We start from the raw sequence: 12,277 nt of genomic DNA, 5'->3' as shown, positions 1-12,277 counted from the left end.
TACTCTTTAAAATTGATTTTACATCTGTAATGACATTCAATGACTGCTTTTGAAGCAGGGGAATGCATGTTTCCGACTCTGACAGTACAAGAAACCAGTATATTTGGCCAGTGTTGTCTGGGGTGTGCCGTTATCCACCCACTGATAGAAAAACATGTTGACTTGATTCTGATTAAGGCCTTAAGCTCACAAGAATTTTTTTTCCTTGCTGCAGTCTTTAGCCCAGTTCACACCACATGCAGTCCAGTGTGTTTTTTTTCTGCATCAAAAACGCATACAAAGTAGGTTATATGGTTTTGAATGGCATAGTTCACACCAGTGCTTGCAGTTCCAGTAAAAAAAAAAAAACATGCTGAATTTTTCTTGCACTGGATTGTACTGGAACGCTGTAAGGGCCCGTTCACACCATAGAAATGCAGTCCGGATGCTTTTTTGCATGCGCGTTCTTGATTCAGTCCAGGGCATTTTCCCCTCCTTTTTTTTCCCCTTAACGGCTTCCCAACTGCCTCACTCCGATATATGTGGGCAGAAGGGCTCGTACAGGGAGAATCACGTACCTGTACGTTGCCCTTCAAGAGGCGACGGGGGCGCTCACGGGAAGCTCCATGAGTCCGGTCGTGGGTCCCGCTGACTCAATCGCCATGGGGGTACCAGCGATCGCCTCACGGAGAGGAAGAACGGGGAGATGCTAAAGTAAACAAGCATCTCCCTGTTCTGCCTAGCAACAGTGACACTGATCTCTGCTCCCTGTGATTGGAGCAGAGATCAGTGATCAGCAAAACACAGCCACGGCCCCCACAGTTAGTAACACGCCCCTAGGACACACTTAACCCCTACACTGCCAGTGTCATTTACACAGGAATCAGTGGATTTGTATAGCAGATTGCTGTATAAATGACAATGGTCACAAAAATGTGTCAAAAATGTCCGATGTGTCCTCCATAATATCGCAGTCACGATAAAAATCGCTGATCGCTGCCATTTAAAAAAAATATTGATAAAAATGCCATAAAACTATCCCCTATTTTGTAAACGCTATAACTTTTGCGCAAACAATCAATCATTTATTTTTTACCCAAAAAATATGTAGAAGAATACGTATCGACCTAAACTGAGGGAAAAAAGATAGTTTTTTTTATAAATTTTTGGGGGATATTTATTATAGCAAAAAGTAAAAAATAATGAGTTTTTTTTTTTTAAATTGTCGCTCTTTTTTTGTTTATAGCGCAAAAAATAAAAAATAAAATCGCAGAGGTGATCAAATACCACCAGAAGAAAGCTCTATATGTGGGGGAAAAAAAAAGGATGTCAATTTTGTTTGGGAGACACGTCGCACAATTGTCAGTTAAAGCGACGTCGTGACGAATCGCAAAACGTGCTCTGGTCAGGAAGGAGGTATATTCTTCCGGGGCTGAAGTGGTTAACCTTAAGAACATGGGTATTCCAGTGCGTTTTCGTGAGTTTTTGATGCTCCTTAGACCCCTGTCACACCAGGGCGTTTTGCAGGCACTATAGCATTAGAAATGACGCCTGCAATCCGCCCTAAAACTGCTGCACCATTGTCTGTAGTGTGAAAGCCCCGAGGGTGCGCTGGCAGGACGTCAGGAAAAGTTCTGCCAGAAGCTTCTTTGGAGCGGTGAAGGAGCGGTGTGTTTACCGCTCCTCCACCGCTGCTCCCCATTGAAATCAATGGGGCAGCGCTGTAATACCGCCGGCAAAACGCCGCTATTGCGGCATATTGCGGGCAGTTTTAACCCTTTCTTGGCCGCTAGCGGGGGGGAAGCACCCCGCTAGCGGCCGAAATGCGCCGCAAATACGACGGTAAGACGCTGCTAAAAATACCGGCGTTTTACCGCCTACACTATGGGCGGCGTGGTGTGAAAGGGGTCTTACAGCATTCCAGTGCAGGAAAAATGTAGCATGTTCTACTTTTTTTATCTGGAACGCACTGGAACTGCAAGCACTGGTGTGAACTATGCCATTGAAAACCATATATACGACGGCACAGTGGTGTAGTGGGTAGCACTCTCGCCTAGCAGTAAAAAGGGTTGCTGGTTCAAATCCAGACCATGACACTACCTGCCTGGAGTTTGCATGTTCTCCCTGTGCCTGTGTGGTTTTCCTCTGGGTACTCCGGTTTCCTCCCACACTCCAAAGACATGCAGGTAGGTTAATTGGCTTCTGTCCAAAATATGGCCCTAGTATATGAATGTGAGTTGGGGACCTTGGATTGTGGGCTCCTTGAGGGTACGGACCAATGTGAATGCAAGACGTATATGTAAAGCGTTGCATAAATTGACGGCGCTATAAAAGTACCTTAAATAATATTAACCAGCTTTCTATGCAGAAAAAAAATGCAGTGCACTGCATGAGGTGTGATTGTGAACTGGGCCTAAAAAGCATCAAAAACTCACAGGAACGCACTGGAACATCCATGTTCTTATTTAAGGTTAAGGAAAAAAAGGGGACAGAAATGCACTGGACTGCAACAAAAACGCACTGGAACGCATCAAAAACGTGCATGCAAAAAAGCATCTGGACCGCATGCAGACTGCGTTTCTATGGTGTGCACCGGCCCCTCACAAATCACCTCAAACCAGTATAAAGGTTCCCCGAGGAGCTTATTTACAAGAACTGGAACACAGCAAACTGGACCAACAGCGGTGGATTGTCCCCAACCAACAAATCAGCTCTTTTCTTTTCATAAGCAAGAAATCGGAGTACAAACTCTGCTTCTCCCTTCACTTCTCTCTCACACACACAGTACACTTCCATTGTTCTTCCCACAATCATTATTACTCTATAGTCACGTTCCTCTCCCCCAGGGCCCCTCATTCACCCACACTGCGCGGCTCCTCTCCCCTCATTCAACCACCCTGCGCGGCTCCTCTCCCCTCATTCAACCACCCTGCGCGGCTCCTCTCCCCTCATTCAACCAGCCTGCGCGGCTGGCTCCTCTCCCCCACATTCACCCGCGCTGCGCGGCTCCTCTCCCCCACATTCACCCGCGCTGCGCGGCTCCTCTCCCCCGCGCTGCGTGGCTCCTCTCACCCACATTCACCAGTGCTGCGCGGCTCCTCTCCCCCACATTCACCCGCGCTGCGCGGCTCCTCTCCCCCACATTCACCCGCGCTGCGCGGCTCCTCTCCCCCACATTCACCCGCGCTGCGCGGCTCCTCTCCCCCACATTCACCCGCGCTGCGCGGCTCCTCTCCCCCGCACTGCGTGGCTCCTCTCCCCCGCACTGCGTGGCTCCTCTCACCCACATTCACCAGCGCTGCGCGGCTCCTCTCCCCCACATTCACCCGCGCTGCTCCTCTCCCCCACATTCACCCGCGCTGCGCGGCTCCTCTCCCCCACATTCACCCGCGCTGCGCGGCTCCTCTCCCCCACATTCACCCGCGCTGCGCGGCTCCTCTCCCCCACATTCACCCGCGCTGCGCGGCTCCTCTCCCCTCATTCACCCACACTGCGCGGCTCCTCTCCCCTCATTCACCCACACTGCGCGGCTCCTCTCCCCACATTCACCCACACTGCGCGGCTCCTCTCCCCACATTCACCCACACTGCGCGGCTCCTCTCCCCACATTCACCCACACTGCGCGGCTCCTCTCCCCTCATTCACCCACACTGCGTGGCTCCTCTCCCCTCATTCACCCATACCCCCATCTCACCTCACGCTGTGGCTTCTCTCCCCTCTCTCTTCCATACCCTGTGGTTTCTCCCCTCACTCACCCATACTCCCCTCACTCACCCATACTCCCAGGCTGTCATTGACTAGGTATCGGCCTAGTTCGTGCACCAAGTCCCCGGTGTCTTCTGGCAGCTCTGCCTGCTCCTCCTCCTCCAGCTCCCCGCTCAGGCTCCGGTAGGCGCTCAGTAGGCTGAGGCCCAGTAGCAGGCCGCTCAGACCAGTGTACGTCCGCAGGCTCGGCCATGGAAATCGCTCAAGGAAGAGCAGAGGCATGTCTATGAGAGCCCGGGGCCCTCTTCGGCCTCACTCGGTAACCGGAGGTGAAATGTGGGGATGACACGACACGGACAGAAACCTCCGGGACAGCCGGGCCAACCACTGCGTCTTCCCCGCTCACTACCCTAACCCCGGCCTGTTTACCATTCCCACTGCGCCCCCTGCCGGCCGCCACATTCCCCAACACCACGCCGCTGGGGGAAAGGTGAGGAGTCCGCCGGGTGACAGCGGATCACATGACCAGCCTGCCTTCTCCAGTGTACAGCGGGCTCACCTAACACACAGGAGAAGGGTTCAAGTATTGCCCCTGAGTCCATCAAAGGGTAGATTATGAAGGTGACTGAATGTCATACTACAGAATACTGTCAAAGACTGCAAAAAAATTTTAAATAAAGAATTTGTCAGAGAGTAGGAGCATGGTGCAAGAGATGGTCAGAGACCAGGAGCATGGTGAAAGAGATGGTCAGAGATTAGGAACATGGTGCAAGAGATGGTCAGAGACTAGGAACATGGTGCAAGAGATGGTCAGAGATTAGGAACATGGTGCAAGAGATGGTCACAGACTAGGAGCATGGTGCAAGAGATGGTCAGAGACTAGGAACATGGTGCAAGAGATGGTCAGAGATTAGGAACATGGTGCAAGAGATGGTCACAGACTAGGAGCATGGTGCAAGAGATGGTCACAGACTAGGAACATGGTGCAAGAGATGGTCAGAGATTAGGAACATGGTGCAAGAGATGGTCACAGACTAGGAGCATGGTGCAAGAGATGGTCACAGACTAGGAACATGGTGCAAGAGATGGTCAGAGATTAGGAACATGGTGCAAGAGATGGTCAGAGATTAGGAACATGGTGCAAGAGATGGTCAGAGATTAGGAACATGGTGCAAGAGATGGTCAGAGACCAGGAGCATGGTGCAAGAGATGGTCAGAGACCAGGAACATGGTGCAAGAGATGGTCAGAGATTAGGAACATGGTGCAAGAGATGGTCAGAGACTAGGAACATGGTGCAAGAGATGGTCACAGACTAGGAACATGGTGCAAGAGATGGTCAGAGACCAGGAACATGGTGCAAGAGATGGTCAGAGATTAGGAACATGGTGCAAGAGATGGTCAGAGATTAGGAACATGGTGCAAGAGATGGTCAGAGACCAGGAGCATGGTGCAAGAGATGGTCAGAGACCAGGAACATGGTGCAAGAGATGGTCAGAGACTAGGAACATGGCGCAAGAGATGGTCAGAGACCAGTAACATGGTGTAAGAGATGGTCAGAGACCAGGAGCATGGTGCAAGAGATGGTCAGAGACCAGGAACATTGTGCAAGAGATGGTCACAGACCAGGAACATGGTGCAAGAGATGGTCAGAGACTAGGAACATGGTGCAAGAGATGGTCAGAGACTAGAAGCATGGTGCAAGAGATGGTCAGAGACTAGGAACATGGTGCAAGAGATGGTCAGAGACTAGGAACATGGTACAAGAGATAGTCAGAGACTAGGAACATGGTGCAAGAGATAGAGACTAGGAACATGGTGCAAGAGATGGTCAGAGACCAGGAGCATGGTGCAAGAGATAGTCAAAGACCAGGAGCGTGGTGCAAGAGATGGTCAGAGACTAGGAGCATAGTGCAAGAGATAGCCAGAGACTAGGAGCATGGTGCAAGAGATGATCAGAGACTAAGAACATGGTGCAAGAGATAGTCAGAGACCGGGAGCATGGTGCAAGAGATAGTCAGAGACCGGGAGCATAGTGCAAGAGCTTGTCAGAGACCAGGAGCATAGTGCAAGAGCTTGTCAGAGACCAGGAGCATAGTGCAAGAGCTTGTCAGAGACCAGGAGCTTAGTGCAAGAGATGGTCAGAGACCAGGAACATAGTGCAAGAGATAGTCAGAGACTAGGAGCATGGCGCAAGAGATGGTCAAAGACCAGGAACATGGTGCAAGAGATGGTCAGAGACCAGGAACATGGTGCAAGAGATGGTCAGAGACCAGGAACATGGTGCAAGAGATGGTCACAGACTAGGAGCATGGTGCAAGAGATGGTCACAGACTAGGAACATGGTGCAAGAGATGGTCAGAGATTAGGAACATGGTGCAAGAGATGGTCACAGACTAGGAGCATGGTGCAAGAGATGGTCAGAGACTAGGAACATGGTGCAAGAGATGGTCAGAGATTAGGAACATGGTGCAAGAGATGGTCACAGACTAGGAGCATGGTGCAAGAGATGGTCACAGACTAGGAACATGGTGCAAGAGATGGTCAGAGATTAGGAACATGGTGCAAGAGATGGTCACAGACTAGGAGCATGGTGCAAGAGATGGTCACAGACTAGGAACATGGTGCAAGAGATGGTCAGAGATTAGGAACATGGTGCAAGAGATGGTCAGAGATTAGGAACATGGTGCAAGAGATGGTCAGAGATTAGGAACATGGTGCAAGAGATGGTCAGAGACCAGGAGCATGGTGCAAGAGATGGTCAGAGACCAGGAACATGGTGCAAGAGATGGTCAGAGATTAGGAACATGGTGCAAGAGATGGTCAGAGACTAGGAACATGGTGCAAGAGATGGTCACAGACTAGGAACATGGTGCAAGAGATGGTCAGAGACCAGGAACATGGTGCAAGAGATGGTCAGAGATTAGGAACATGGTGCAAGAGATGGTCAGAGATTAGGAACATGGTGCAAGAGATGGTCAGAGACCAGGAGCATGGTGCAAGAGATGGTCAGAGACCAGGAACATGGTGCAAGAGATGGTCAGAGACTAGGAACATGGCGCAAGAGATGGTCAGAGACCAGTAACATGGTGTAAGAGATGGTCAGAGACCAGGAGCATGGTGCAAGAGATGGTCAGAGACCAGGAACATTGTGCAAGAGATGGTCACAGACCAGGAACATGGTGCAAGAGATGGTCAGAGACTAGGAACATGGTGCAAGAGATGGTCAGAGACTAGAAGCATGGTGCAAGAGATGGTCAGAGACTAGGAACATGGTGCAAGAGATGGTCAGAGACTAGGAACATGGTACAAGAGATAGTCAGAGACTAGGAACATGGTGCAAGAGATAGAGACTAGGAACATGGTGCAAGAGATGGTCAGAGACCAGGAGCATGGTGCAAGAGATAGTCAAAGACCAGGAGCGTGGTGCAAGAGATGGTCAGAGACTAGGAGCATAGTGCAAGAGATAGCCAGAGACTAGGAGCATGGTGCAAGAGATGATCAGAGACTAAGAACATGGTGCAAGAGATAGTCAGAGACCGGGAGCATGGTGCAAGAGATAGTCAGAGACCGGGAGCATAGTGCAAGAGCTTGTCAGAGACCAGGAGCATAGTGCAAGAGCTTGTCAGAGACCAGGAGCATAGTGCAAGAGCTTGTCAGAGACCAGGAGCTTAGTGCAAGAGATGGTCAGAGACCAGGAACATAGTGCAAGAGATAGTCAGAGACTAGGAGCATGGCGCAAGAGATGGTCAAAGACCAGGAACATGGTGCAAGAGATGGTCAGAGACCAGGAACATGGTGCAAGAGATGGTCAGAGACCAGGAACATGGTGCAAGAGATGCTCAGAGACTAGGAGCATGGTGCAAGAGATGGTCAGAGACCAGGAGCATAGTGCAACAGATAGTCAGAGACTAGGAGCATGGCGCAAGAGATGGTCAAAGACTAGGAACATGGTGTAAGAGATAGTCAGAGACTAGGAACATGGTGCAAGAGATAGTCAGAGACTAGGAACATGGTGAACGAGATAGTCAAAGACCAGGAGCATGGTGCAAGAGATGGTCAGAGACCAGGAGCATGGTGCAAGAGATGGTCAGAGACTAGGAGCATGGTGCAAGAGATGGTCAGAGACCAGGAGCATGGTGCAAGAGATGGTCAGAGACTAGGGTGCAAGAGATGGTCAGAGACCAGGAACATGGTGCAAGAGATGCTCAGAGACTAGGAGCATAGTGCAAGAGATAGTCAGAGACTAGGAGCATGGTACAAGAGATGATCAGAGACTAGGAACATGGTGCAAGAGATAGTCAGAGACTAGGAACATGGTGAAAGAGATAGTCAAAGACCAGGAGCATGGCGCAAGAGATGATCAGAGACTAAGAACATGGTGCAAGAGATAGTCAGAGACCGGGAGCATGGTGCAAGAGATAGTCAGAGACCAGGAGCATAGTGCAAGAGCTTGTCAGAGACCAGGAGCATAGTGCAAGAACTTGTCAGAGACCAGGAGCATAGTGCAAGAGCTTGTCAGAGACCAGGAGCTTAGTGCAAGAGATGGTCAGAGACCAGGAACATAGTGCAAGAGATAGTCAGAGACTAGGAGCATGGCGCAAGAGATGGTCAAAGACCAGGAACATGGTGCAAGAGATGGTCAGAGACCAGGAACATGGTGCAAGAGATGGTCAGAGACCAGGAACATGGTGCAAGAGATGCTCAGAGACTAGGAGCATGGTGCAAGAGATGGTCAGAGACCAGGAGCATAGTGCAACAGATAGTCAGAGACTAGGAGCATGGCGCAAGAGATGGTCAAAGACTAGGAACATGGTGTAAGAGATAGTCAGAGACTAGGAACATGGTGCAAGTGATAGTCAGAGACTAGGAACATGGTGAACGAGATAGTCAAAGACCAGGAGCATGGTGCAAGAGATGGTCAGAGACCAGGAGCATGGTGCAAGAGATGGTCAGAGACTAGGAGCATGGTGCAAGAGATGGTCAGAGACCAGGAGCATGGTGCAAGAGATGGTCAGAGACTAGGGTGCAAGAGATGGTCAGAGACCAGGAACATGGTGCAAGAGATGCTCAGAGACTAGGAACATAGTGCAAGAGATAGTCAGAGACTAGGAGCATGGTACAAGAGATGATCAGAGACTAGGAACATGGTGCAAGAGATAGTCAGAGACTAGGAACATGGTGAAAGAGATAGTCAAAGACCAGGAGCATGGTGCAAGATATGGTCAGAGACTAGGAGCATGGTGCAAGAGATGGTCAGAGACCGGGAGCATGGTGCAAGATATGGTCAGAGACTAGGAGCATGGCGCAAGAGATGGTCAGAGACCAGGAGCATGGCGCAAGAGATGGTCAGAGACTAGGAGCATGGCGCAAGAGATGGTCAGAGACAAGGAGAATGGTGCAAGAGTTGGTCAGAGACTAGGAACATGGTACAAGAGATGGTCAGAGACTAGGGACATGGTGCAAGAGATGGTCAGAGACCAGGAACATGGTGCAAGAGATGGTCAGAGACTAGGAGCATGGTGCAAAAGATGGTCAGAGACCAGGAGCATAGTGCAACAGATAGTCAGAGACTAGGAGCATGGTGCAAGAGATGGTCAGAGACCAGGAACATGGTGCAAGAGATGGTCAGAGACCAGGAACATGGTGCAAGAGATGGTCAGAGACCAGGGACATGGTGCAAGAGATGCTTAGAGACTAGGAGCATGGTGCAAGAGATGGTCAGAGACCAGGAACATGGTGCAAGAGATGCTCAGAGACTAGGAGCATAGTGCAAGAGATACTCAGAGACTAGAAGCATGGTACAAGAGATGATCAGAGACTAGGAACACGGTGCAAGAGATAGTCAGAGACCAGGAGCATGGCGCAAGAGAAGGTCAGAGACCAGGAGCATAGTGCAAGAGATGGTCAGAGACCAGGAGCATAGTGCAAGAGATGGTCAAAGACTAGGAACATGGTGTAAGAGATAGTCAGAGACTAGGAACATGGTGCAAGAGATAGTCAGAGACTAGGAACATGGTGAAAGAAATAGTCAAAGACCAGGAGCATGGCACAAGAGATGGTCAGAGACTAGGGGCATGGTGCAAGAGATAGAGACTAGGAACATGGTGCAAGAGATAGTCAAAGACCAGGAGCATGGCGCAAGAGATGGTCAGAGACTAGGAACATGGTGCAAGAGATGGTCAGAGACCAGGAGCATGGCGCAAGAGATGGTCAGAGACCAGGAGCATGGCGCAAGAGATGGTCAGAGACCAGGAGCATGGCGCAAGAGATGGTCAGAGACTAGGAGCATAGCGCAAGAGATGGTCAGAGACCAGGAGCATGGCGCTAGAGATGGTCAGAGACCAGGAGCATAGCGCAAGAGATGGTCAGAGACCAGGAGCATGGAGCAAGAGATGCTCAGAGACTAGGAGCATAGTGCAAGAGATAGTCAGAGACTAGAAGCATGGTACAAGAGATGATCAGAGACTAGGAACACGGTGCAAGAGATAGTCAGAGACCAGGAGCATGGCGCAAGAGAAGGTCAGAGACCAGGAGCATAGTGCAAGAGATGGTCAGAGACCAGGAGCATAGTGCAAGAGATGGTCAAAGACTAGGAACATGGTGTAAGAGATAGTCAGAGACTAGGAACATGGTGCAAGAGATAGTCAGAGACTAGGAATATGGTGAAAGAAATAGTCAAAGACCAGGAGCATGGCACAAGAGATGGTCAGAGACTAGGGGCATGGTGCAAGAGATAGAGACTAGGAACATGGTGCAAGAGATAGTCAAAGACCAGGAGCATGGCGCAAGAGATGGTCAGAGACTAGGAACATGGTGCAAGAGATGGTCAGAGACCAGGAGCATGGCGCAAGAGATGGTCAGAGACCAGGAGCATGGCGCAAGAGATGGTCAGAGACCAGGAGCATGGCGCAAGAGATGGTCAGAGACTAGGAGCATAGCGCAAGAGATGGTCAGAGACCAGGAGCATGGCACTAGAGATGGTCAGAGACCAGGAGCATAGCGCAAGAGATGGTCAGAGACCAGGAGCATGGAGCAAGAGATGGTCAGAGATCAGGAGCATGGCGCAAGAGATGGTCAGAGACTGGGAGCTTAGTGCAAGAGATGGTCAGAGACCAGGAACATAGTGCAAGAGATAGTCAGACACCAGGAGCATAGTGCAAGAGATGGTCAAAGACTAGGAACATGGTGTAAGAGATAGTCAGAGACTAGGAACATGGTGCAAGAGATAGTCAGAGACTAGGAACATGGTGAAAGAAATAGTCAAAGACCAGGAGCATGGCGCAAGAGATGGTCAGAGACTAGGAGCATGGGGCAAGAGATAGAGACTAGGAACATGGTGCAAGAGATGGTCGGAGACCAGGAGCATGGTGCAAGAGATGGTCAGAGACTAGGGTGCAAGAGATGGTCAGAGACCAGGAACATTGTGCAAGAGATGCTCAGAGACTAGGAGCATAGTGCAAGAGATAGTCAGAGACTAGGAGCATGGTACAAGAGATGATCAGAGACTAGGAACATGGTGCAAGAGATAGTCAGAGACTAAGAACATGGTGAAAGAGATCGTCAAAGACCAGGAGCATGGCGCAAGAGATGGTCAGAGACTAGGAGCATGGTGCAAGAGATTGTCAGAGACCAGGAACATGGTGCAAGAGATAGTCAGAGACTAGGAGCATAGTGCAAGAGATAGTCAGAGACTAGGAGCATGGTACAAGAGATGATCAGAGACTAGGAACATGGTGCAAGAGATAGTCAGAGACCTGGAGCATGGCGCAAGAGAAGGTCAGAGACCAGGAGCATAGTGCAAGAGATGGTCAGAGACCAGGAACATAGTGCAAGAGATAGTCAGAGACTAGGAACATGGTGAAAGAAATATTCAAAGACCAGGAGCATGGCGCAAGAGATGGTCAGAGACTAGGAGCATGGTGCAAGAGATAGAGACTAGGAACATGGTGCAAGAGATAGTCAAAGACCAGGAGCATGGCGCAAGAGATGGTCAGAGACTAGGAGCATGGTGCAAGAGATGGTCAGAGACCAGGAGCATGGCGCAAGAGATGGTCAGAGACCAGGAGCATGGCGCAAGAGATGGTCAGAGACCAGGAGCATGGCGCAAGAGATGGTCAGAGACCAGGAGCATGGCGCAAGAGATGGTCAGAGACTAGGAGCATGGCGCAAGAGATGGTCAGAGACCAGGAGCATGGCGCTAGAGATGGTCAGAGACCAGGAGCATAGCGCAAGAGATGGTCAGAGACCAGGAGCATGGAGCAAGAGATGGTCAGAGACTAGGAGCATGGCGCAAGAGATGGTCAGAGACCTGGAGCATGGTGCAAGAGATGGTCAGAGACTAGGAGTATGCTGCAAGAGATGCTCAGAGACTAGGAGCATGCGACAAGAGATGGTCAAGGACTAGGAGCATGGTGCAAGAGATGGTCAGAGACTAGGACTATGGTGCAAGAGATGATCAGACACTAGGAGCATGGTGCAAGAGATGATCAGACACTAGGAGCATGGTGCAAGAGATGGTCAGAGACTAGGAGCATGGTGCAAGAGATGGTCAGAGACTAGGAGCATGGTGCAAGAAATGGTCAGAGACTAGGA

The 12,277-nt window shown here is 50.4% G+C and overlaps 1 protein-coding gene across 1 annotated transcript in view; it reads right to left on the bottom strand.

The window, feature by feature from the left end:
* Positions 1 to 4,129, bottom strand: part of AMFR (autocrine motility factor receptor) — a 56,727-nt gene extending 52,598 nt beyond the window's left edge. The window contains exon 1 of the mRNA XM_077455082.1: positions 3,754 to 4,129. Within this exon, the coding sequence (XP_077311208.1) occupies positions 3,754 to 3,966 (213 nt within the window). The 5' untranslated portion in view covers positions 3,967 to 4,129. The remainder of the gene's footprint in view (positions 1 to 3,753) is intronic.
* Between the last annotated feature and the right edge of the window lie 8,148 nt (positions 4,130 to 12,277).

The sequence above is a fragment of the Lithobates pipiens genome, unplaced genomic scaffold, assembly GCF_037356315.1.
Source record: "Lithobates pipiens isolate NorthernLeopardFrog02 unplaced genomic scaffold, aLitPip1_a1.2 Scaffold_10, whole genome shotgun sequence".
In the NCBI taxonomy this organism is placed as follows: domain Eukaryota; kingdom Metazoa; phylum Chordata; class Amphibia; order Anura; family Ranidae; genus Lithobates; species Lithobates pipiens.
The sequence above is the reverse complement of the archived record's forward strand: the minus strand, read 5'-3'. Positions and strand labels throughout refer to the sequence as shown.